This window comes from Sciurus carolinensis, chromosome 8 (assembly GCF_902686445.1).
Source record: "Sciurus carolinensis chromosome 8, mSciCar1.2, whole genome shotgun sequence".
In the NCBI taxonomy this organism is placed as follows: domain Eukaryota; kingdom Metazoa; phylum Chordata; class Mammalia; order Rodentia; family Sciuridae; genus Sciurus; species Sciurus carolinensis.
Window position 1 is genome coordinate 44,438,017 of NC_062220.1, and position 27,632 is coordinate 44,465,648.

At 36.0% G+C, this 27,632-nt stretch overlaps 1 protein-coding gene across 5 annotated transcripts in view; it reads right to left on the reverse strand.

Annotated features, from left to right (window-relative positions):
* Mios (meiosis regulator for oocyte development) overlaps positions 1-19,733 on the reverse strand; it is a 32,433-nt gene extending 12,700 nt beyond the window's left edge. Inside the window, exons 1-7 of one of the 5 annotated variants that reach the window (XM_047562324.1) lie at positions 19,599-19,733; positions 18,644-18,739; positions 12,763-14,096; positions 12,350-12,448; positions 6,632-6,886; positions 4,254-4,423; positions 634-699 (exon numbers count right to left, since the gene is read on the reverse strand). In XM_047562324.1, coding sequence (XP_047418280.1) covers positions 634-699; positions 4,254-4,423; positions 6,632-6,886; positions 12,350-12,448; positions 12,763-14,056 — 1,884 coding nt within the window. In that variant the 5' untranslated portion in view covers positions 14,057-14,096; positions 18,644-18,739; positions 19,599-19,733. Of the gene's footprint in view, positions 1-633; positions 700-4,253; positions 4,424-6,631; positions 6,887-12,349; positions 12,449-12,762; positions 14,236-18,643; positions 18,740-19,310; positions 19,573-19,598 lie in introns of those variants that run through there. The other 4 variants (XM_047562325.1, XM_047562327.1, XM_047562328.1 and 1 more) reach the window with 4 other exon arrangements.
* Between the last annotated feature and the right edge of the window lie 7,899 nt (positions 19,734-27,632).

The window sequence follows — 27,632 nt, forward strand, 5'->3', positions numbered from 1 at the left end:
ACACGTTTTAGGTAAGTGCTCTACCACTGAGCCACAACAGCAGTCTATTTTAAAGAATATTGTCCCCATTTTAATCTGCAGAGTTCTTGTTTTCTACCATGGTTATATGTAACAGAATCACAAACTCTTAAGTTGTAAGGAAATTTCAAAATTATCAATAACAAACATTTCCTTTAGGTTATTCGTGAACGCATTTCATTTCAAACTTCAGCTAAGATTCCTCCATATTCTCCCAGTACATTATCATTATTAGAGTACTGAGTACACAGCATTACCAGTTGTTGTATAGTATTTCTCCCTCACTATATCATAATATAGGCAGTCAGTAGCTGTGTACTCTATTGAAAAGGAAGGAACCCTTTTACAGCATCACTAAAAAGTGAGTTTAACATTTTTATCTGCTAACTAATCTTTCTCCCCAAAATGAAAATAAACTAAAAATATTAATATTCTAAACAAGTAATTTAATTTTGATAGACATGCTTATAATATCTCAGTGTAATAAATATCTTACTTTTTAAAAGAATTTATGCATAGATCCCACATTTGCATAATTATATACAAAGATTAGTTTCTTAATCAAGTGATAATAAAAATTAAGCACCTCAAATATCAAATTAAATCAGTTCTCACCTGAGTATCACTAAGGAATTTACAAGCAAATGCCACTCTGTCACGTACTGCAACTTTGTTTTCATACTGGAAAGAGAAAAGCAAGGAATTAACTGTACATGCTATAAATTTTAAAATGTTAGATTAAATATTTTATACACCTAACATGGAATTTTATTTTCAAATGTATTAAGTTATTGTATACATGTTGGAAAAGTCATCTACTAAGATGCCTTTCTGATGTAACTCCAAGGAAACTTAGTATTAAGATTGTTGTCCTTGAAAGCAAAGTCTTTGAAGCACAGACCAAATACAATTTTATAAAAGATTCAGTTGAGTCTTCTATAACCCAACAAAAAATATTAGTAATGATGTATATAGTATAATAATTTAAGTACAGTATAGTATAGTAATTTAAGATGCCATATAATCCTCACAGATATTAATTTGGGGGACACAAGACAATCTTTTCTTGGCTGAGTTAATCAACAAGTCTGTGAACTGGGTATACCAGTACAGAATTTAGAAAGAATACTCATACATCTTTCTAAATACAAAGTAACGAGTTTTAAAACTTATAAGTAAAAAGACACTTCTGTGTCTGAAATAAAATACCATTATATAGGTGGTCTGTGGCAAATTTTTAAGAACATTATAACTTAAATTTTTAGATACTTATCAATATTGTAAAAATTATGTTGAAAGATGTTTAGTATCAATTTAGAAAGATATTAATTTTGTGATTAATAAAAAATAATTTTAAAGATGAAAAGATCCTAATTCTACCGCAGTCCCTCTATGAAATAGTTTTCCTTCTTTAAACATAGATTCCTTCAGTTGATACCTATCTTAGTGTATTTTCTCAATTATAAGATATGGTTCTACCTAAAGAGAGAACAAACTCTTAGTCAGTTCCAAGTGTTATAATTTTGATTTCTAAAGGTTTTAAGTATTATCTGTCTCATTTTACAGCTGAGAAAACTAGAGATCAAAAATGTTAAGTGAATGGCTAAGGTAACTGGCAGCGCAAGGATGTCTATCTGACCTCCCAAATCAGTTTCACTATTTTACTGTAATTTAATATATATTAAAAAATAGTAACATTAATCATAAATACAAGTACAATTATATTCTTGAAACAGCTTCCATAACTTCCTTCTTGGCTACACCTTACCTAATCACCCAAAATTAGGTATATGAAAGGAAGGATACTTAACATAGGTCACATAACTAAAATATGGAAATTTAGTATTTAAACAATATACTTCTCTAACTATAAATTCACTTTTTTCTTGTCTTTATTATTCTTTCACTTCCTAAAGTATTATTTTATTTCTTCAAGATACAATATTTAAAGACTTCTGTTTATGTAATCCCAGAAACTCAGGAAGATTCCAAGTTCTAGGCTACTCTAAGCAATTCAGCAAGACTCTGTCTCAAAATAAAAAATAAAAAGGACTGGGAACGTAGCTCAGTGTAAAGCATCCCTGGATTCAATCTCCTATATCCAAGAAAAAAAAGTCGTATGTTTAACAAAAGGAATAACAACATTACATTTAACGAAACAAACATTTTTAGATATTGATTTGAAGTGGTTAGAAAAGTTCAACAGTAATTTGTTAAAAGTAACAGAAAAAAATGTATTTGGCAGTGTGGATACTGCCAAAATGAACATCAATATTTATTAAAAATTTCAGTAAGATATGCCATGGAAATACATATTTTTACAAATTCTTAGGGACTGATATTTAAATCTATTATTTAAGCAATGTTTACTTTATATGAAATGCTACAATAACAAAAACAAGTTAAGTAAATAAGTAAGTTTTAATATAGAAAGTTCTTGATAAAAAGATCAAATAAGTTTTAATATAGGAAGTTCTTCTCCTTGATAAAAAGATGCCCAAAAGTGCAAAGTAAGCCATGCTACTAATGTGAAGCTTAAAATCCAACAACTAAAACTAATAAGCACATCTCACATCATTCCTTCCTCACTTTGTGATAAAGAAGCTATTCACTGATTTGGTCATAGGTGGCTAAAGGAGGAATGAAAAAATAATAATAAAATAACCAAATAAGGAAAAAATGATATTCAGGAACATGTCTGAAAATACAAATACTAAGACAAGATGTATGTTTGTCCTTATCAAAACTGAGCAACTGATCATGAACTATTTTACTTAAAAAAAAATTATAAGAACAAACTAGGCCTGAATCCCCATCATGTTGGCTTAGGATCAGACTTCCTTAACAAGACTCCCAAAGCACAAGAAATTAAAGCAAGAATCAATAAATGGGATGAACACAAACTAAAAAGCTTTTTCTCAGCAAAGGATACAATCAATAATGTGAAAAGAGAGCCTACAGAGTGGGAGAAAATCTTTTCCACATGCACTTCAGATAGAGCACTTATCTCCAAAATTTATAAAGTATTTACAAAACTTTACACCAAAAATACAAAGAACCCAATCAATAAATGGGCCAAGGAACTGAACGGATACTTTACAGAAGAAGATATACAGACAATTAATAAATATATGAAAAAGTGTTCAACATCTCTAGTAATTAGAGGAATGCAAATTAAAACAACTCTGAGATTTTATCTTACTCCAATTAGAATGGCTATTATCAAGAACACATACAATAATAGATGTTGGCATGGATGTGAGGAAAAAGGCACACTAGTACATCGCTGTTGGAGTCACAAATTGGTGCAGCCACTGTGAAAAGCATTGTGGAGAATTCTCAGAAAACTTGGAATGGACCCTCCTTTTGATCCAGTTATCCCACTCCTTGGTTTATACCCAAAGGACTTAAAATTAGCATACTACAGTAACGCAGCCACATCAACATTTATAGCAGCTCAATTCAAGATAGCTAGATTGTAGAACCAACCTAGATGCCCTTCAACAGATGAATGGATAAAGAAACTGTGGTATATATACACAATGGAATATTACTCAGCAGCAAAGAAAAATAAAATTATGTCATTCTCAGGTGGAGAATATCATTCTAAGTAAAATAAGCCAATCCCAAAAAACCAAAGACCGAATGTTTTCCCTGATAAGTGAATGATGATATACGATGGGGGTGGGGGTGGGAGTGGGTGGGGAGTGAGAGAAGAATTAAGGAACTTTAGATTATGTAGAAGGAAATGAAGGAAATGAGAGGGGGGGTATGAAAAATCATGGAATGAGACATACATCATTACCCTATGTACATGTATGAATGGTATGAATCTACATAGTGTACAACCATAGAAACGAAATGATGTACCCCATTTGTGTACAATGAATCAAAATGCAGTCTACAAAATAATTTTTAAAAATTATATACACACACAAAATACTTTAATAGCAAATGTATTTTTATATTTATATAGCTATAGATTTCTGTAGCTCAGTTCTTAAGCTAAAGAATGAAATCTTTATTCTTTGTATATTTGTAAATTATACTAGTAAAATTGAAAAAATCAAATCTAGTTTGATATCTGTTAACACCAACATTTAACATGCATCAAATTTGTTTTAAATATATAATATGCATCAAAACATGTTTTTACAACAGACATTTGAAAATTTTAACAGATGAATGCTCCAAACTTAATTCAAAGAACGGTCTTGGGAAATAAATTTGCTTACCAAAACTCCATCATAAGACCCTGTTTCACTTGTCAGAAATGCAAACATGACACACAGATATGGGTTGTTTAGTTGTAATCGTAGAGTGCTGCACATTTCTCTCCAAAGGGAGTTCTTCTCATCGGTGTAACCTGATAAAGCCATTGCTACCACATTGAGATTCAGATCTCCTGTGTATTAAAAACAGCCAACTAATCAAAGAGAGAAAAACCTTAATATCTCCTTCCACATTTCTTGAACCATGAACAAACAGAAATCAGAGGGAGACTTCCAGTCTCAGAAAAATGAGCTCACTAGAATCAGGGTTTTGATTTAGAATGAAAAATTTAGCAAGGACCACAACTGAAAAATTTCTGTTTTATGAAACTCATACATATATTTGCAAACCCTGTGCAGGACAAGTATGTCTTTACTTTTCAAGTTCTCATTCTAGGCCATTTCCTATATAGTATGTTACTTACTATTTAGTACCTAAATTAAGAAAAGTAAAACCACTGTACAAAAAATTACTGCCAACTTTATCAAGTTCATGTATGCTGAGCTATTTCAAAACACTGATAGTAAATATTATATGCATCTCAGGATGCAATTTTCAAAATAATTTTATTTTCCTATTTTTGAATACATATTGCACATATGTATGTATACAAACATCAACTGCAAAGCCAGCATTTCAGCATTCTTACTATAGTATTATACTTTTAATTTTTCTAGGACAAATGATTACCAGAACTACCAGAGAATTTAATTTAGATACATTTGCAACAAAGCAATTGTTACCAATAGATTTGTTCTTCCCAGTTTATATGCCTGCTAGAAAGGGGCAACCTGGCCTTCAGCTCTGTAGCTGCCTACCTTTCTAACATAAGTTTAGCTTTTTCTCTTCAATATTTTTTTATATTTATTAGTTTTCTTATTCTCCATTTCTTTATTCTACTATTATTTTCCAAATAAAATAGCATGTCCCACTTTATGTTAACATCCTTATTCATTTTTATATTCTCCTCAATCTACTTCATGCTTTCTGCCTACTCCTAAAATCTTTTAAAATAAAAATATGTAAAAAAGCGAATCTTTGTAGAAGATTTATTTCTAAATGTAAAGGAATGCGTGGCTAAAAAGTATTTTCTTTAGTTATTAAAATCACTGAAGTAATATTTTCCTACTATTGTCTCTACAGGTGGTTAAATCTACCCATCAAGTTTCCCAGGTACACCTGACTGGAAAGTATCATGCTTTTAGGCTATGGCAAAATTATAATTAGAAATTGATTTCTTTTTTCAGTGCTAAGGAAGAACCCAGAGTTTTCAGTATGCTAGGCAAGCACTCTCCCCGAGCTACATCCTGAGCTCAGACACAGAATTCTAGAATTTAAATACCAATTCTTTTCCCATCATCACATGTCATCTATCATATTTTCAAAAGGAAAAGGCTTTTGTTAGAGCAAAGCTGAAGGAAAAGATGCCCATTTGGGCAAAATAGTAACTTTTTCAAGTTTTAGACTCCAGTAAATATACTGTAGTTATTTTCACATTGGTTTTTTTTTTTTTTTTTTTTTTAAATGGGACTACTGAATTATAACAGTTTAAAAATGGACCAGCAATAAGAATGTAAGTAATTAGTCTGAATACTCAGACATAATTTGCTAGATGTATTAAAAATCAATAGCCTTATCTTAGGTGTTTTCAGGTGAAATATTACTGGTAAGGAAAAAACTCAAGTTTTCTATTAAGACTTGTCTCTCTAAGGATCCTCTGGCAAAATGTCTTGTCACATTTATATAGTTTTAAAGAATATCACATAAAACTTACGTTTTAATCACCAGACTTAAACAGAAGCATTTTAATAGGTTCAAGCATGCTTTTTATAAGAATTTATATTAGGGGCTGGGGTTGTGGCTCAGTAGTAGAGTGCTTGCCCAGCACGTGTCAGACACTGGGTTCGATCCTCAGCACCACATAAAAAATAAATAAGTAAAATAAAGTTATATGTTATTTATAGTTTCCTAATGGTCAACCAATAATCACCCAAATGAGTAAGTATAAACACAATCAAATGTGTCATAAAAATGCTTCCAAACTAAAGTAGTACTAATCTTCAAGAAAGTAATTTTTTTAAATCTATGTGCACTAAAAGAAAAACACTGAAACTCCTTATAATATTGAAATGACATTTATGATACATCTTTTTTTACAGACCTAAACTAAGGCATACATAAACAGGATGGGTTAATATTTATTGATACAGAGTACTGTAATAATTTTTCTGTCAATAAAAATTTACATAAAATATTAATTGATTAGGATATTTTAAAATTATCAGCACCCTTTCTCTGAAGGATTCTATGAACTTCTGATTCTTAGAACATAACCTAATACCTTTTTCTGAAGATGCCCCTTCATTCAGGATTTGGATTGCCCGTCGAATATCCAAGTTGAACAATGCCACAGCAGCAGCTCTCTCCCATTCCCCTTCTTGTACAAGGGAGTTCAAAAAGGGCCCCACATCTACATCTGATCCTTTCTTTATCCACCCACAGAGCTGTAAGGCCAAGATTCTTTCTTCATTTAAATTCTGAATGTCAGTTTGCTTATCCAACCCACTCCAATTATGTCTGCTGCTTTCCACCATTCCTAAAAACAGAAAACATTTTTATGTTGTTTTATTGTCATTTTGAAATATATTTGGGGAAAAAGTTTCACAGAAAAATATTTAAACAACATACTTAGAATATTCAGCTTTACAGTCACAATTTTATGACAGCATAAATAAGAAATGCCACAAATAAAACATTTTGCATGTTTCTAAATAAAACAATTGGTTGAATTACCAAAGAACTATTGGAATAAGAGTGCAAGCTCAAGTGGACTAAGCCATTGCTTCAAGAGAAACATCCTTGACCCGCTAATCTAAAATACATCCATTATCATCTAACCCACCACTCAACTGTTTCACTTCCTACACATAGACTTATATATAAGTTCCCACATTTTACTTTTTTACTTTCATTTTATTTCTTTTCCTACTCAATCATGAGCTCCAAGAGGGAAGGTAATATTTTATTTGCAAGGCATCCTCGCTGCCTGAGATCCAGTAGAAGCTGTCTTCTTCCTATGTCCCACTTCTATGCATGTACCATCAGCATATGTTTCTTAGCGAGAAAGAAGATAAGGACCATCTTTGTTGACCAAACATTATTTTGTGGTACAAGACACAACAAGATGAGATCATACATTTTAAAGTATGTTGAAAGTTTAAGTACTATAATGAAAACACAATGGGAATTTTCTCCTTAGGAGCAAGAGGAATCTGTGACTTGCTTGTAAACAACAGAATATAGCACAGGTGAATTTTGCAGATAAAATTTAATTAGGGTCTTCAGTTGACTTTAAGTCAATCAATGGGAGATTATCCTAATAGGACTGACTTAATAAGATAGAAGATATCCATTTTCCTGCTGTCTTATAGTCATGGACTGTCCCTGACTCTTAGAGAGTGCTCATAGTTTCTTGCCACATGTCCTTCCCACAGACCTTCTTACCAACATGGCAGCTTTTACCACATGAATATACCAACGAACTCCACCTTTAAGTATATCTACAAAGCACCAATTAAAAATAAATAAACAGAAAACTAGTAAAGTAGAGGTAGGGTGACATAGGGAGGAATGAGGAGAGGGAAGGAAATACTGGGGACTGAAATGGAGCAAATTATATCCAATGCATGTATAATCAGGTCAAAAATGAACCCCACAATTATGGATAACTATAATGCACTAATAAAAAACATTTTTTGAAAGTTAGCTTGAAATGATTTATTTGCTGGTTTTGGGAATCAAATACAGGGCCTTATACATGCTAAGTACAGAACTACATCCCTAGTCCAAAAGATTTTTGTGGGGTGCCATAACTAACCCCAGGACCTTATACATGCTATATACAGGTTCCATCACTGAGCTGTACCCCTAGTCCCAAATAACTTATTTTTAACTGACTTCTGGAACCTGTTGCCATTTCAGGCCAAGGAGTTAAAAGGAAACTTTTGAAAAGAAGTTTCTGACTTTAAAAGGATCTCCTACAAACAGAGGGAAAACATTCTTTTCTCTTTGAAACCATAAGGCAAGTAAGCCTAAAGCAAAATTCAATCCTAGCTTATGTAAGTGTGTATTTAGGAACTATAATGAGAAAATTGAATGGTAAAGTTAATAAAAGACATACTCTAAAAATTAAAACTTTTTCTGAATAAATAAAACACTTGTTCTGAATAATGAATTTAAGTTGTTCAGGGAGGCTGTAGTCACTAAATTTCAGGTAGAAGCTCCAAAGTGTTTATTTTCATACTTCTAAAAATTTGGGATTTAAAGCTGATATTATCTAATTAATGGTAAAAAATAACAACTTAAAATAGGTGAGCAAAGAGAAACATTTTTCAAATGTCTTCTTATAGTTTAATAATATAATATCTTAAGAGGTTTTTTTATAGAAATTTTGTCATGAAATAGGGATCAATACACATGAATCCAAAGAGCTTAACGCTAGGAGATGAAAATATATCCTGTAAATCAAGTGCATGGATATTGTTATGTATTTTGACTAAGACCTTTTTATAGCTTGGTAACTATGCTACAAGTAATTAGGGTTATCAACTAAAAGGGATGATGTCATCATTTGGGGGGGTACCAAGGACTGAATTCAGGCACTCCACCACTGAGCCACATCCACAGCCCTGTTTTGTATTTTATTTAGAGACAGGGTCTCACTGAGTTGCTGAGCACCTTACTGTTGCTGAGGCTGGCTTTGAACTTGTGATCCTCCTGCCTCAGCCTCCAGAGTCACTGGGATTACAGGTGTGCACCATTGCACTGGCTCATGTGTTTTTAATACATCTTTATATTCTAATTTTAACATAAGAATTAACATATCTGAAAAAATTAAAATGTTTTTATGCATGGTTTTGTTCTCCCAATCTGAGATTAACAGATTAACAGAATCAATGTTTACTGATGTTTGCAAGGAAAACAAGTTTACTTAAACATTGAAAAACAGATTTTAAAAATTTGTTTCAAATCAGCAATCAGATACTATGCCATTTGTGATATTAATTTGTGTGTATAAAATAATAAGGCAATAAAATATTCCACAGTTTATCAGAACATTTTTGTGTTTAAAAAAACACTAAAGTCTGGGTCAGACAAAGTCTAGGTCAGAGTTGAATCCTTTTTATTTTTCCAGTGTTAGATATCAAACCCAAGGCCTAGCACATGCGAGGTCAATGCTCTCCCACTGAGATACATCCCCAACCCTTTCTATTTTGAGATAGGGTCTAAATAAATTGCCAAGGCTAGCAACTTGTGATCCTCCTACCTCAGTCTCCTGAATAGCTGGATTACAGGTATGCACCACCACACTTGGTTAGAGCTTACTTTTTAAGTATGAAAAATATTTTGATTAAGTGGGGCAGAAAGCTGGCAAACTTTTATTATATAATATTCTGCCATCTTAAAAAGAAAGGAATTACAACTATTGATACCACTATGAACACTGCTACACAGGTCTATCCAAGAGATTCCCTCAGAATGTGCATTCTCCTGATCATGGTTAACTTCAACAGTTTGCCCTTCAAAAACCAGCCTCTTACTTTGCTTCATTTCCTTCAGAGAGCTATACCTCCAAGACTTCAGCTGCTTCTTTCATGGACACACTCCAAACTGTTCTCCAGAAGAACCAGTTTCTAACCACAACTGCCTAGCCTTCCAGAAGTCTCATTACTTCTATACTCTTCAACTTCACAGTATACTCAACACTGCAACACTGGTATTTTTTACTTCAGTCTTCTCATGTCTGTTTTCATCGCCAAATTAGATCCCAAAAGCAAACAAGCCAATCTCTCTTGCCAAAGTTCTTAATTCCCTTGCCTCATTCTGCTTTACTCTATCTCTGGTTAAACAACTTTGCCCTGCAATCTGTTCATGTTTTTCAAGAAAGGTCTCTTCTTTTTTGCATATCCTCCCCCAACAATATCCCCGCTCTTTCTGAAGAACAGAACCATCAAATGGGAAGCCCTTCCACCTCTGGTTATTCGACCTTAACCATCCTACATACCACATCTTTTTCCAGTTCCCTCTGGTTAATATGGAGGAGGTATGCACTCTTCTATCTAAAGCTTAATATGAGTTCTACTTCCCTTTCCTCTCATTCCTAAGAACTTTGCTTCCTCCTCTTCTGTCACTGTCAACCTCTTTTATGGGTTTCCTCCAATCAGCATTTAAACATGCTTAAATTAATCGCATGTTGAAAATAAAGTAACACAAAAGCTGTCCCTTGATTAAAGATTTTCCTCTTGCAACTACCAAATTACCATTTTATCCTTTTATACAGTCCAACTTATTGAAAGGATTATTTATAATTGATGACTTCATTTCTTCAACCTCTTCTACATTTCTAATCCATCTGCAATTTGCTGTGCACATCACCACTGAAGCTTTCTCCTATTCCTGGATCCAGTACTTTTTAGTACTTTTCTTATTTGATTCGATCTGAAGCATGGAGCACTGCACAACTGACTTCTCTTTTTCCTCATCCACGTGAATATATGGTTCTGGTCTTTGTCCTATCCCTTCACTGCTCCTGTTTCCTTTAAGTCATTTCTTTCTTTTCTTACCTTGAACAGTTTCATCGACTCCATCAAATATCATTATTTCTAACCTCTTTTCTCTAGTTATATTCCTTCCATGAGCTTTGGACTCATATCCCATTGCCCATGGAACATCTCTAATTAGTTGTTTGAATTTCAACTTACTTTAAAATAAACCTTTTCTTCTCAAACTCACTCCTTCTGGGTTACTCCTATCTTAATTAACTGGTACGAGAATCAACTAGTTTCCCAAACTAAACACATATGTGCCATCTTTTACTGTCTTCTCTATCCCTTTTATCCAATTAATCATTAAATTTTGTCCCATTCTCTAATTTACCCATATTTCTCTAGCCTCTGCCACTAACTTTGATAAGGGCACCATCACCTCTTGCCTTTTCTATCCCTACTATTGATCTTGATCTGCCTTCTAATTTATTCTACACAGAGTAAATTCTAAAACACAACTCCAATTCTGTAACTACCCTTTAAAATCCTTCCTTGCTTTCCTTCCATTACAGGATGATAAATATCCCTAAATCCTTAACAAAATTTCTAAGTCCTTCCTGAGTCAGTCCATTGCTTACTTTTCTAGCCTCTATTTTTCTCTTCACTTCATCCCTCATACTCTGTTCCAGCCATACTAACTGTGCCATGCTTTTCCTTCTGGGCTTACTGCATCTGATGCTCCCTATCTGGACCTTATCATTGCCTTTACCTCCTCCAGGAAACCTCTAATCCTCACCATCAGATAAGGAATTATCTCTCTTTTCTTTTTTGGTACTAGGGTTTGAACCCATGGGTGTTTTACCCCTGAAATATATCCTCAGTCTTTTTTATTTTTTGAGACAGTGTCATGCTAAGTTGTTGAAGATCTTCCTGAGATGCAGAGGTTGGCCTTGAACTTGTGATTCTCCTTGCCTAAACTTTCTGAGTCTGTGGGATCACAGGTGTGTACCACCATGCCTGGCTAGAATTCTTCTTATATATTATATGTTTTCCTCATATTATAACTGCCTGTTTACTTGTCCATATTCTGAACTAAAATACAGATTCTTCAAGAGAAGAGATGATACTGATCTTGCTCAATCTCCATAAGGAAAGGCACCCTGTAGATGGTTTCTCCCATTCCTATGACAAATTCTGGCACACAGCACATGATAAACATTTGCTGGATGGATTAACACTATCTCACATTGTAGTTGTAAAAATTAAGTGAAATAAAAAATAAAGGTCCAATAACTAAAAAAAAATTAAAATTCCCTCCCAAAAGGATTTTGGATATAAACACATTTATGTGTTTAACTTAATAACTCACTAAAATATCTAATCAGAAAACAAAAACAGAAGGATATTTATGTACATAATCCTAAAATAACTACTTACTTTCAACCAAATGATGGGGGAAAAAATAAGCATACAAACATAAACATATTCAAGAAAGTAAAATGGAATTTTCTTACCCAAAGATGATTTTACTATTGATTTAATTCCTGCATAAACCAATGATCCTTTGTTGCCTGGAGATTTCTGATCCATATCTTCTGTATACTGCTTCATAAGTATTTAAATGCATAGGAAATACTAGTGATGATGTATAATAAAATATTTCAAAACTAAATTTGATTAGGAGCCAATTCAAAATAGGCATTCATGCAAATAAGATTGTTCTACTCTTTTGTATGCTTTTATTGCTTCTATATAATCTAAAAAGCAGTATTTCAAGTTCCTGAGTTCTGCACAATTTTGCTTTATAACTTTAATATTATGTAACCTGTATCTGCATAGAAAACATTCAGCATAAAGACTGACCTTTCAGGAAACTTTAAGAACATTTCTACCCAATTACCTCAAAAATTCACAATGTAAAGGATATAGTGCAGAGTATACCAGAGTGATTTGAGCTGTGGATCTTCATTTCCAGCTAAAATATGGTTTCTCCACACCTGCTCTGTGTCAAGTCCATACCTTGATAAAGCCCGAAGACGCATTTTTGTTGCTATATCTTTTTCCAAAGAATTATCATTTTCTTCTTCTGCACATTCATATAAATGACGACCGCAAGCCCACATTAAAGATGTAATTGGGCTCCAGGCAAGAGATATCCTTTCAAAAACAGTGAAGTCAGACATTGTTCGGTTGGGAGTTACAACTATCATTCGATTTTGACTTGTTGGATGCCATGCAAAGGAAGCAATGTAATTGTCACAAGGTTGCACGCTTCTTTCAATTATTGTAGGTTCAGTTTCATCTCCAATGGGAGTGGGTGTATGCTGCATATCATACAATCTAATAATATTACTATCCCTTATTAAAGTGGCAAGCAGACCAGTCCTAGTTGGACACCATGCTACTTTTGTTAGGGGCTTTGGTTGCTCAGTCAGAGTCAAAACTGGCTTCTCAAATTTTCTAAGATCCCATATTGCAACCTGACCTTCATAGAAGGAAGCAACACGATCATGGAAGTATGGGTCTACTGTCACCCCTTGAACAGCTTTAGTATTTACAAACATCTTTTGGCTTGTATTCCGAAGATCAAATATGGCTAGGTTACGATGCATACCAGCAAGGAGAAGTTTCTGGTCTCGTGGAAGCCAACAGAGAGAGAGACAAGCATCATTCTGTCCTAATTCATAAAGTGGTTTTGTTACTAATAATGTTGTTTCAGTTTCACCTGCTGAAAGTCTCACTTTTTCCATGGGAACAATATCAGGAGTATATTTGCTGCAGATATCCCATATCAGCACTGAAAAGTCAGCTCTGTGTTTATCTAGACCAGCAGCAAGCCAGTTACTATCCAATGGATTCCATGCAAGGGTATTGCATTGTCTTGCATGCTTTGGAACAAATTCTTTTCCGATCAAATCTTTGAACTTTGAGTTATGATCTTGACCAAGACTTGTAAGTACAACTCGACCATTTGCTTGTCCAACTGCTAGAAGACACTCAGGATCATAATTGAGATACCATGCAACACATTTCATATAGGGTGTATCTGAATTTATTGATAGTAATGTAGCTGCAGAGTCTTCAGATAAACGCAAAGATCCAGCTTTGAGTTCTGAATTCACAGTAGATTCCACATGATAAAGGCTCAGTTCTGAGTCACATACAACAAATCTATCAACCTGATGTGGTGCCCACAAAATATCAGGTTTTGTACCACTCATGTTTACTGATATGCTCAAAAAGTTTAGTCAGGTCCATTCACTAAAAAGAGTTTGAAAATAAAAAGATTCAAAATAATAAAAAACAATTATTAAGTTGAACAAACTATTCAGAAAGTCACAAAAATCTCAATGTTAACTATCCTCCTTTTCAGTATATTTGTATTTCTTCTCTCCACCTTCTGCAATACAAGATAACAGTTATTGATAAACCACTTCCTCCAATAAAATGAACTAGCATGAATCTGAGAATCCCCCTCCTGGTTTTATTTCCCATGATCAATTATCTTAATCATACTATTACTATACCTTCAATTTAACCTAAGGATTATATTAACTTCACTGTCATGAGCAAATTAATAAGTACCATTCCTTTGAAGGGGGAAACATAAAAGCATTATGAATCATGCTCTTAAGTAATTACAGCAGTACTGCCAAACAGAACTTTCCTTAATGACTGAAATGCCCTGTACCTATATTGTCTAATAAGGTAATCACTTGCCACATATGTAACTAATGAGCACTAGCAATGTGGCTGATTTGGATTTATTTTGGCTTTTTTGTGGTTTTTTTTTTTGGTACTCATGCATGCTAGGCAAGTACTCTACCACTGAGCTACAGTCCTTTTTAATTTTTATTTTTGAGATAGGATCTCAATAAACTGTCTAAGCTGGCCTGGAATTCCAGATCCTACTGTCTCAGCCTTCCTAGTAACTGGGATTACAGACATGTGCCACCAAGCTTGGCTGAATTTTAAACTTTACTTACTTTTAGCTAATTTTAATATAAATAGCCACATGTGGCCACCATTATGAACAATACAAATTTAAAAGTACAATATGATACCAAGACAGATTTCTTCAACTATTAGTAAAAGGCAGCCTTACATTACTTCTTATACATACTTACAAACTTATGAACACTGGAATGATTGAATTCTATTCCTAACTCTGCTGTACCTTAGTTATATGACTTGAGAAAACTGCTGTATATGTGGAGGGGAGTTTCATGTTCTCATCTATGTAACAGTTGATTTAGATCAGTATTTCCCAAACCTCATGCATCACCAATACGGTTAATATTTTTCTTTAAACTAACTTTTTAAAATCTCAAAATCAACTTCAATCTTATCATGAGTTCCATAAATAATGGATATAATGTGCTAATATTTTTTTTCCAAACTAAAATAAATATATAACTATTAAGCATACTTGTGTTTTATCTAAAATCATCCCATTTATCACCATCAGTACACACACATTACACTATGGGAAACTGAATGAAGTGATAATTAAAGGCTCTTAGTTTCCAATCATATATTCCAATGAATACATGACTTTTAAAAAGTGTTCTAACAGTTTGAGCACAAAAATGGTATAGTCAAAACTGATGTTTTAATAATAAAGCCTGCCTATAAATAAATGTATATTTCTGAGGTTAGCAAGCAGTAATAATTTGGATTCAAAATGAATAACTTTATAGTTAGGATATGGAATGTTCCCCAAAGGCTGATGTATTAAAGGTTTGGTCCCCAGTGTAGCACTGTTCAGAGGTGTGACTTTTAGGAAATGACTGGATCATGAGAGTTTAAACATCATCAATGGCCTAATCCATTGATGGATTCACAACGTGAATGAACTACTGGGAGATAGTGAAGACAAGGAGGTAGAATCTAGTTGAAGTGAGTGGGTCCTTATGGACATACCCTTGGGGGTTATATCTCATTCCCAGCCTCCTCCTCTTTGCTTTCAGGCTGCCATGAAATCAGCACCTCTGATTCCCCATACCTTCTTTATGGTGATGTTCTGCCTCATCAGAGGCCAACAGTAATGAAGTCAACTGAACAAGGACTGAAACCTCTGAAAGAGTGAGTCAAAATAAATCTTTCCTTTAAGTTTCTTTCTTCAGGTATTTTTTCACAGCAACAAAAGCCTGACTAAAACATACACATTTATAATCTTCATTATGATTGTTATCTGTAAAACCAGATTGTCAAGTTCATTCATCTCTATTCCCAGTATCAGATATAAAGCCTGACACAGAGTCCTAATAAAGCTATATAAAGTAATTCAATTCAAACATAATTCTTTAGCTTTTTGATCTTGCAGAGTTTTAGTCAGGAATTCCCAGTCTAGAATTTCATAGGCTCATATAATTTAGGTGACTAGGAAAAACATTTAAGAATTCTTATAGTGACTTTATTTACTTAACATTTCTGAAGTGCAGGATCAATCATTTCAATTATATTCTTAATAACACCTTCAATTTGTTCATTTCTCTTCCATTTTTGGGTTTGCCTTTCCCTAATCCTAGATCAAGCCAAGTATTTACCTTCTCTCTTCCACCCAGGCTGCCAAGTGCTACTAGACAGGATAGTCTCAAGTCGCAGACTGACTCTATAAGATGTTAAGGTGTATAACATATCTGATCTGTGGTGCTGATTAGGCAATTCTTTTATTCATCTTTCTACTGATTCTTTAGAAATTCCCTTTACAGAATACCAGAATAATCTTTTTACAAATTCAACCAGTTACACATCTAACCTACAAAACTCTTACTATCTTTTTCTACCTGTTGCTTTGGTCTCTTAACAAACCACTATTCTTGCCCTCAGTGTTCAAATTACATTATTCTTTTTAGTTCCTAGACTCTACCCCTCACCCTCATCACTATAACTTTGCCAATGATGCTCCTGCTGGTTGAAACACTGTTCACTCTTCTTGGCCAAAATAACACCTGTTCAACTTTTATATCAACCACTACGTTCTTCCTAGACAGGTACTCTTATTGAACAGCATTCTTTCTCTTTAAATCCTCTATCTCTATTACTAGATTATAAGCTCCACAGGAATAGGTGAAATACTTGTTTTCATTATACTTATAGTACCCAGCACAGTGCTTGGCACCTGAATAGGTAATAATTGCTATTTCCAAGTTTTACCAATTCCTTCCTTCATGTTTCTACCCTCTTCTACTCCTCTTTTGAATAGACTTTGGTGCCAAGTTACAAGCAAAGTGCCCACTGTCATAAATGGTTCCAATGATGGGCAAGAGCCTCAAAGTGAGTCATCTTAAGATGATTGCTCTAATACGTTGTTTTTAATTTATTCTGCAACTGTTTTTTTGTTTGTTTTGTTTTTCTTTTGGTAATGGGGATTGAACTCAGGGGCACTTAACCACTGAGCCACATCCCCAGCCCTTTATTTTGTATTTTATTTAGAGATAGGGTCTCACTGAATTGCTTAGGGCCTTGCTAAGTTGCTGAGGCTGGCTTTGAACTCTGGGTCCTCCTGCCTCAGCCTCCCAACCTGCTGGGCTTAAAGGTGTGCACCACTGAACACGGCCTATTCTATATAGGCCTATTATATAGAAGGTGATTGGGCACCTTCTATATTCCAGGCACCATTCTAAATGCTGGGAACACAGCAATAAACAGGGGCAGATAAAGTCCCTGGTCTAATGAAATCTGCAATCTAGTGATGAAGTACAATTCAATCTTAAAAGGAATTTGAAAGTCTGACAATAAAGAAAGAGGTACCTTGTGTAACAGAAAGTAGCTCAGACAGCCAGAAGGACCAGATACTGTCAAGTGAGAAATCATACTGACACTCTCACAACAGGAAGTCTCTTAACTGGAAATATCCTGAGATGTGTTCCATCTTTCTATCTCATTGAAAGATAAATACTTAAGTAACATACTTTTTATGTAGGCTTCCATTCCAGAACCCAGGTCTTTAAAGACATGGTCTATGGTAAGAAAACTAGATGCCTCATGGAAAAATCCATCTCAAAAACACAAATGGGAAGTGTGCTACAATTTTAAAAAAATTTATTTACATGACTTTCAATGGAAAATTATCAGCATTTTTTCTGATGCTATACATTAAAATGTTTATATCACCATCAACAAAGCTGATTCCAGTAACTTATAGAAGCACAGAACCTGATAGAAAGAAACTAAAAAAATTCTTTTCATTTTGTGTGGGAATAAGGATGTTCGGGCTCTTTTCCAAGGATTCTAAACTTCCATCCTAGACTACTGCATAGGAAAAGGATCAGCTATGTAACTTGCAAGGCTCAGGGCAAAAATATGCAGGAACCCCTTACTAGAAAAAATTTTTTAAAATTTCATGATGGTGACCCACTGTAAATGCTGGGCCTTATGCTCCTATACAGGTTGCACATTATGAAATTGGCCTTGTAAAGAGAGCTGCATCTGTAAACACCCTATTAAGAAATTCAATACACAATATAGATGGATCTTTGTTAATAAACACACATACAACTAGGTACCTGGTGGAAGCAAAGAAAACAACCTGGACTCAGCCTTCAGCCCCTCACCAGCTTAGACCCTAATAAGTCTCTTTAATAATTTAAGACCATGAAACAGATGTAACCTATCTTATTTCTATTTACAAAGTTGTTAGAAACAAATGAGATGAGCTTTTAGCTTCACACAGATGTTACTTATCATTACCATTTGCTTATAAAGCCCTGGAAATTAATGTTTTCAAACGATGGAGACACTGAAAAATCAGGTGCAGAGGGGGTGGAGTGTGCAATAATTACAGCTTACATTTAGATTCTCACCTTCGAATTTAACAAGTTATCACTTCCTTCAATGGTTTCTCAGCAAAGAAAAGCCATACTGAGCCAGAGTTCATTACCAGAGCATTTTTAACAGCACTAACAAACAGAAACAAGGAGTTAGTCATATGACTTAAAATTCTGTAGCAGCCACCTTTAAAAACCAAAATTAATGAAGTTGAATTTTAAAATTTTTTATTTAATCCAACACATCAAAAACATTATCCTTTCAATACACAATTAGCGTAAAGATTATTACTGAGAACTTTGTTTCATGCCAAGTCTTGGAAAGCCGATGTTCTTTTACACCTAGAGCACCCAAAGCAGTCCAATACACTACAGTAATACAAAGTATGCAATCACATGCTTTTGTTGTTGTGTCCTACTTTTCTTATCTTGCAAATTACTGTATAGAGATTTCAAGATATTTCCAGTATTGCCATCTTCAAGATGCACTGCACATATACAAATTTCCCTTAAAATATAGTTATGCAAAAGGCCTGCAAAAGCCATCATTTGCTAAGCAATTTAGCAAAGAGGCTTTATTCATCCTCCTCAGGAATTTTCACTACCGTGTTTGAAGAGAATGGAGCTCACAGGGTGAGAAGCCCTTCAAGAAGTATTTAATAGGGCACAACCGGAACAGGGCACATTGCTATTCCCCGTAAACCTGGAATCGGAGGGCGACTTCCACGCTCCAGACACCTGGCTGAGCCTCTCCTCGAAGGCTGGGACCAGCACCGGCGGAGGCTGCAGCGCGGCCCCGGTGTCCCCACGGAGGGTCCGGCCAGCCCCGTTCGCGGTTATCATCACCCTGCGCGGAACGCGACTACCCGGAGGACCCGAGGCAGCGCCGCGGCTGGCGCTCGCCTGGGCCTTTCAACTGGGTTCTACCGGGCCGTTGCGGCGGCCCCGGCGCAGGGAGGGCATAGAAGCGGCCGGGGTAGTACTCACTGACCTGGGGTGGCAGCGCGTAGCCCCACGGCCACTTCCGGCCTGAACGCCGCCCCTCCCGCCGCGGGAGCTGGACGCGGGCAAGATGGCGGCCGCGCGCGGCGCGTGACCTGAGAGCGCTGGGACCCAAATCCCACACCACTTCTGGGTCCCCCGAAGGGGCGTGTCCCGCCCGCGAGCTCCGCCCTTCCCCCGCCCCTGGGGCGGAGCCCGTGCCGGGGAGGCCGGCCTTCCGCCCCAGCGCCCGGCCTCCCCGCAGGCCCCGCCCCTGGGTCCCGCCCACAGGAGCCACCGCCCGCACCCTGCAATCAGTGTGTGCGGAGTTGGGGCTGCTGCTTGGAGCTCCTGTGGTTTTCAAGTACCTTATATTAACTACTCTGATCAATTTTAATTTCTATTAAAAATTATTGTGGGAGATGTAGTAGAAAAGCCAAGGTTTGGGGTTCATGATGTATTCACCCTTTCATCATTCCACAAACTAGTCTTGAGCACCTGTCGAGTACCCACCACCTTTTTGGAATGCTAGGTGGAATTAAATGACCTGAGCCCTGTAAGAAATAAACCATCAGAGTGCTACATGAGAGAGACTGCGGCCCAGTGTGGGTGGGTGGTCAGTGAAGTTTCCTTGAGGAGCACTAGGATGAGAAGAACGCGGAATATGAATGGGATTAGCCAGGAAAGGGTGCAAGTCTAGAGACCTGGAAGAGAAGAGCTTTCCATGGCTGAGAAACAGCAAGTGCTGGGGCAGGGAGGAGGGATAGCAATAGCTACAGTAGTACCTCCACTTATCGTGGTTTTGCTTTCCAGGTTTTCAGTTACACACACCCATGCAACAGAGGTTTGAAAATATTACATGGAAAATTCCAGAAATAAGCAATTCATAAGTTTTTAATTTCAGAGTAGAGTGATGAAATGTTCCAGATCCCATTCAGTGCCTCCCAAAAACGTGAATCATTCTTTTGTCCAGGGTCCCTAACTGTATGGGCTGTCTGCCTTTGATTAACTTTCTGGATTATCAGATTGACTGTGGATGCTTATATTCAAATGACCCATATGTGGTAAACCTTACACCACATCACAGTGCCCAAATCATTTGCTGACAGAGGAAAGATACCATGGGACTCATCACTTCAATACCATCTTGCTGAATCTTCTCAGTGATTTGGGCCTTGTCCCCAAGTTCCCTCACACCATCTCAGATCAATACAAATGTCTAGCTTATCCACCCCTGCCATACAGAGATGAGGAAACCTGTCTCCTTAATCTCATGAGATGAGATGACTTTGCCTTCTCTGTCATAAAGAAAAGAAACAAAAACCAAAAACCAAACAAACAAACAAAAAACTATTAGGTAGGAATCCTTACAGCCTCGCCCTACTTCTTTCCCTTCTCCAACTTCTTCCTTCACTCCCATTTGTATCTTCTAACTGCCATAGAGAAATGGGAGGAGCCTCATATATTTCTCCTTTTCTGAGGCCTGGCAACCGTTGGTTTTCTCCTCTTCCATATACATGCGACCTCTTCATTTCTACTGGTTCTTTACCTTCATGTGCTCACTTCAGTGTTCTCAAGAGAGGACCATACTTGCTCTCTCTAATCCTATTTCCCCATGTTTCCCCACAATTCATTCTCCTCAATCTTTCAGTCACTGTGCCATTTGTAAAGGTCACAGTGACCTTCATACTTACAGTTCCAATGACCAAAGCTTCCCCCTTGCAGCTTTTAACACTCAAATACTTCCTTCCTCTTGAAATAATCTCTTGACTTGGTTCCATATCATTAGTCTCTTCTCGTTTGTCTTCTGTCCTTGTGATTGGGCTGTTCCTTGAACATGGCAAGGGTGCTCTTGCCTTGACACCTCTGCACTAGCTGTTCCCTCTGCCTGGAATGCTCTTTAGCAGAAATCTGCAAGACTTATATTCTCCCTTTATTCAAGACACTGCTCACTTGTCACAGAATACATACAAATGGGCTCCTTTCTGCCATAATTGCCTTGATAAGACTTAACACAACTTCCTTTATACACAGTCATCTCTTTCCTTACCTATAGCTGTCTTCTTCCAGAATATAGGCTGCTTGTGGCTCCTTTTCATTGTTTGTTTTGTTTTGTTTTGTTTTGTTTTGTTTTCATAAGTGGACATACCTACACCTCCTAGTTTTAACAGTGTACTTGGTGACACAGTTAAGGAAGATATTCCTTGGTCTCCCTTTCAGCTACTTATAGCTATATTAAAAAAAATTGTGGCCAGTGAGAGGCCAGTAGACCTGGATCATGTCCCTTAAAAGGGAAGCTTCTTGTATCCATTTCTTCTTCTCTCCTCCTACTGTCTGGCAAATGGTAAAAAGAAATAATTAGAAATGGGAGCTATCTAGTAAGAAAGGAAAAGCTGTTCCGTTAGCCTAAGTCCCAGTCTACTTGGGGAGGCTGAAGTACCTCCTCCCTTGGCCTTGGATCAACTACAAGTTTCTGGACCTTTTTTTTTTTTTTTTTCGGAGTCACCAAGTTGTTTTCTGAGGTGCCAGGGATTCAAAACCCGGTCTGTACACATGGAAGGCAAGTGCTCTGCGAACTGAGCTATTTGCCCACTCCCCTGGACCATTTCAAAAAGAAAACAAACTTTGTTCTCTTAAAATTATTGGCTTGTGCCCATTTTAGGGGCTTGGCATATTCCCTAACAGAGGGTCTTTGTTTATTTTATTTTCTACTTAATTATCAGGTTCTAAAACAGTGCATAGCACAGAGTATATACCCAATGATATTTGTTGAATACATCTTAAAATAATCTTTCTGTACTCTACATACTTCCTCCCAGTAAATTTCATTTTCTCTACCTCTTTCACCTAAGATTTGCAAAAGCATGGTCTTTCCATGTTATCCTCCTCAGTTCCTTGCACTGGAAAGCCCCTTATAGGAATGAGTGACATTTTCATTCTTCTTGGAAACTGACTCCCCTTTTCTACTCAACCACATTCTTCATGGGCAGCAACTTTTAATACAGCACTTTTGATTTCCTCTAGCACCTGCTGCATAATGTTTTCAAATATACTGAGTGGGAGAGTGGGTTTATTATATTTGTCAGAAAGCTTAAACTGTATTAGAGAATTTTCTTTTTTATACTGGGAATTGAACTTAGGGTGCTCTACCACTGATCCATATTCACAGCCCTTTTTTATTTTTTATTTTGAGGCAGGTGTCACTTAATTGCAGAGGCTGTCCTTGAACTTGCCATCCTCCTGCCTCAGCCTCCTGAGCTACTGGGATTACAGGCGTGCACTGCTGTGCCTGGCAACATATCAGAGAATTTGACAGATTGACATGAGGATATCCTAGTTTGGTTTTACAAAAATGCGTTTTTATAATGAATCCCTGAATTGCTGTAGTTTGGTTTTAATATTTTCTTTTAGAATTTAAACAGTGTCCCAAACAAGGTGTTTAAGTATCTTCATTTTTGTTGTGGTGATCCAGAATGTGTTTATGTTCTTGTAAAAAAGAAAAGAAAAGAAAACTTTATCTCTGTGGCTGCCTTATCCCATTCCCTTTATGTCCACGTGCAGAAAAGTAGTCTGTACCTGAGAGCAAGATTTATTCATAGATTGAGGCCAAGGGGCCTTAAGCTGAAATTAAGGCCCTGTAAACACATGACCTGGCTCAGGCAATTTTTAATCTTTTCACAAAGGTTTCAGGAAAAAAAAAAAACTAAAGGTCTATGTTACTTTATCTTAAAATATTCATCTTCTTGCAGACTCCAAACAAATTGTCTAAATCAGTGTACTTCTTCACATATCCTTGGCATAACAACTAATAATATCATAAAAAATTTATGTACTTACCAAGGATATGATTTCTAATACATTTTAAATATTTATTTTGAAAAGTAAAACTTAAAACATAATCCAAATAAATTTAAATACCTTAGTGAGAGATTCTATCATTCATTTAAAATTTTTGTGAATAAAATGTTCTTTAATTGTAGGAAATTTTACATTATTCTATTTTTTTTTCCTCCTTAAATTTGTATTTCCATTGCAACTGAGAGCTGTCTACTGGCAGAACTCCCAATGACTGAAGGAATAAGTCATTCATTTTTGAAGGAAGATCTGGAGATACATCACAGAGTCTACCCCATCTTCATCAAGGCTTGTGGGGATGATATTATTATTATTTCTTTTTTTATTGTTTGTTCTATTTAGTTATACATGACAGCAGATTGCATTTTGATTCATTGTATACAAATGGAGTCCAACTTTTCATTTCTCTGGTTGTATCCGAGGTAGAGTCACACCATTCGTGTAATCATACATGTATACAGAGTAATGATATTTGTCTCATTCTACCATCTTTTCTTCCCCCTATTATTTTTCCTATTTTACAGATGAGGAAAAAAAGGCACAGAAAGGCTAAATGAGTTACAGAAGCTCAACTATTTCTTAAATGTGGAGCAAGGACACAAACCTGACAATCTAGCTCCAGTATTGTGCTTATAACCACTGCCCCATATGCTATAAAATGAGATAACCATTTGAGCTAATTCTGTGTAGAAATAATCATCTTTTAGAGAAGGGGTTTGCAAATGTTTTTGGTAAAAGGCCAGATAGTAAATATTGTCATCTAGTAGACTGTAACACCTCTGTCACAGTCATTTAATTTTGCTGTGGTACTGCAGAAGGACCATGATTAGTGGGCATAGCTGGGTTTTAGTAAACTTCATTTACAGAAACAGGTGGTGAGTTGGTTTGTTACCCCTATATCAGAAAAGTAAAGATAAAGAAAATAGGTGGTATCAAGATGGTGTAATAAAGGTCACTTTCCTGACTGCTCTGTGGCATGAAACCAAGAAAGCAGATAGGCAACTTATCAGCAAAAAAAAAAAAAAAAAAAAAGTGGGGGGACTTTATTGGAATTTAATACTGGACATTCAAAGTAGATCAGGGACTCTGAGGTGAGATATAATAAAATAAGAAAGAAACCCCCAGCCCCACAGCTGTTGCCACAGCCAGAAGCACCACCATCCAGAGCAGCCCCTCTGTGAGCAAAGTGGAGGCCTGAGGCATGTCTGGGTTTGGTGAGTTTAGAGATGAAAGACATTGCCCAACTAAACTGAAAGGCATGCTACACAATATCCTTGTGTAGGGGGAAAAAGGCCACATCTCTCCTGGCTGCCTGCAAAGGACAGAGGAAGGAACCATTCTGTAGCTGCAGCATGGGGACTGGCAGCTGGTGGAGCCAATTCCTGGTAAACCTGAGTTTGGCCTGAAATACAGGCTGGCAAATCTATACTGCAAACATAGAGTGTGTCTACTGACCAGGAGAAAATAAAATGTGAAGAGGGATTTGGATAGGGGAATACTGGCCCTAGAAACCTACAAGAGTCTCCCCCTCCACTCTGGCTGTTTGGAGGACTGACTGGGAGAGACACACCTGTCTGGGAATTTGAAAGGATAGGGGAGGGAAAGGTTGAATTTGGAGACTGAAAGTGAGACCAAGAAACCTGAGGTTCACAGGTGATGTAGCGAAGTTAGAATTGGCTCCTCCAACACATGAGTGAAACCCAGGGAAAATCCCTGGGATGCAGTCTTCTAGCATGGACTGGTGTTTGCTGGGCCCTGGAGATGCATTGATTAAAAATCTCCAGACTACAGAGATACAGCCACATCAATGTTCATTGCTGCTCAATTCACCATAGCCAGATTGTGGAACCAACCTAGATGCCCTTCAGTTGATGAATGGATAAAGAAACTGTGGCATATATATACAATGGAATATTACTCCGCAATGAAGAATGATAAAATTATAGCATTTGCAGGCAAATGGATGAAATTGGAGAATATCATGCTAAGTGAGATAAGCCAATCTCAAAAAACTAAAGGACGAATGATCTCGCTGATAAGCGGATGAGGACATATAATGGGGGGTGGGAGGGGTTAGCATTAGGGTTAGGGTTAGGTTTAGGGTTAGGGATAAGGAGGGTGGTAAGAATGAAGGAAAGAAGGACTGTATAGAGGGAAAAGAGGGGTGGGAGGGGTGGGGGGAAGGGAAAAAATAATGAATCAAACATCATTGCCCTATGTAAACTTATGATTACAGAAATGGTATGCCTTGACTCCATGTACAAATAGAGAAACAATATGTATCCCATTTGTATACAATAAAAAAAAATAAAATCTCCAGACCAACTGGCATTCAGTAAAGAATCTGGAACCTACCTAAGCCTAAACCCCAACTCCAGGAGTTCCACCTATGGAATTACTTCCCTCACTCCAGCAACCCCACCCTGAGGGTGGAGAAAGCATCACACTATAAACCACCCCATCTAACTCTGCTGAGAAGGAAAACTGAGAATCTTCTGTACTCCAACAGAAACAATTCTTTAACTTTTCAGTGAGATCTTTTTTATTTTTTCTTTTTCTGTGTTTAATTGTGAACTTAATTGTTCCTGGACATTTATAGATATTCATATTTGTCTTTATCTCATTTCTAGCATTTTTGAAGCCAGTTATTTTTCATGGATCAGTATTTTGAAGAATAGAATGTTGATTAGTATTTTCAGTTTTGTTTTGTATTCTTTTATTTTCATTTTTTTAAAAAATTGCATAATATATATTTTATTCTCTCATTTATCCTTGATTCTCTTTCTCTCTTTTCTTCTGCTAACAGCCAAACTCTATCATTCTCTCTTACACTCCTCCTTTAATTGTTTACTTCTATCTCTTGCATTCACTTTCATAATCATCACATCTTACATCACTTCTGTTCTCTCCCTGTCCACTATTCAAAATTGTAAATCCTTTTGCAAACTATTTTTATTGCAAGTAATAATTGATCATACCACTTCTATTTATTGTGACAATTACATTGTGCACATCATAGAAGGAACTATTTGGTTTAATGCTGTATATTGTTTGCATTGGTTGTTATCTCCCCCTAAATGGTGAGGTACTGGACACCTTCAGGGACACTAGAAGTCCACAGGGTAGAAACATTACTGTCTTAGATCCATACTGTTAGATGGCAGTAACAAAAAAGCAAGGGAAAAAATTGCTCCAAACAAATCAAGATACTTCAATAACAGAATCCATCAACACCACATGGAAGAAATGTCAGAGAAGAAGTTCAGGCTGTACATATTTAAACTAATATGTGATTTAAAGGATGATGTGAGGAGTGTAATCAGAGAGAAAATATCAGAAGTGAAAATCACTTCAATAAAGAGTTAGAGATTGTGAAAAAACAAAATAAACAGAAAGTCTCAAAATGATGGAATCAATAAATCAAATTAAAAATTCAATGGAAAGCATCACCAACAGATTAGATCACTTGGAAGACAGAATTTCAGGCAATGAAGACAAAATATATAACCTTGAAAACAGAATTGACTATGGAGAAAAGATGTTAAGAGACCCTGCACAGACTTCTAAGAAATAGGAAATAACATGAAAAGACCAAATTTAAGATTTATCAGAATAGATGAAGGCTCAAGGAAATATACCAAAGAGAACCACAATCATTTCAATGAAATAAAATCAGAAAATTTCCCAAGCCTAAAGAACAAAATGGAAAATAAAATATTGAAGGCATATTGGACACCAAATATACAAAATTACAGCAGACCCATGCCAAGGCACATTATTAGAAAAATGCCTAACATACAGAGTAAGGATAGAATTTTAAAGACCGCTAGAGAAAACCAACCGGTCACATTTAGAGGGGAACCAATTCAGAACTCAACTGATTTCTCAACCCAGACCCTCAAAGCTAGGAGGTCTTAGAATAATATATACCAAGCTCTGAAAGAATTTGATGCCAGCAAAGAATTCTATACCCAGCAAAATTAAGCTTCAGAATTTACAATGAAATAAAAACCTTCCATGACAAACAAAAGTTAAAAGAATTCATGACCAGAAAGCCTGCACTACAGAACATTCTCAGCAAAATATTTCATGAAGAAGAAATGAAAAATAAAAGTGAAAACCAGCAAAGGGTGAACCTACACTAGAAGAATAGTCAATCAAAGGAGAAAATAATACAAAGTAATAATTG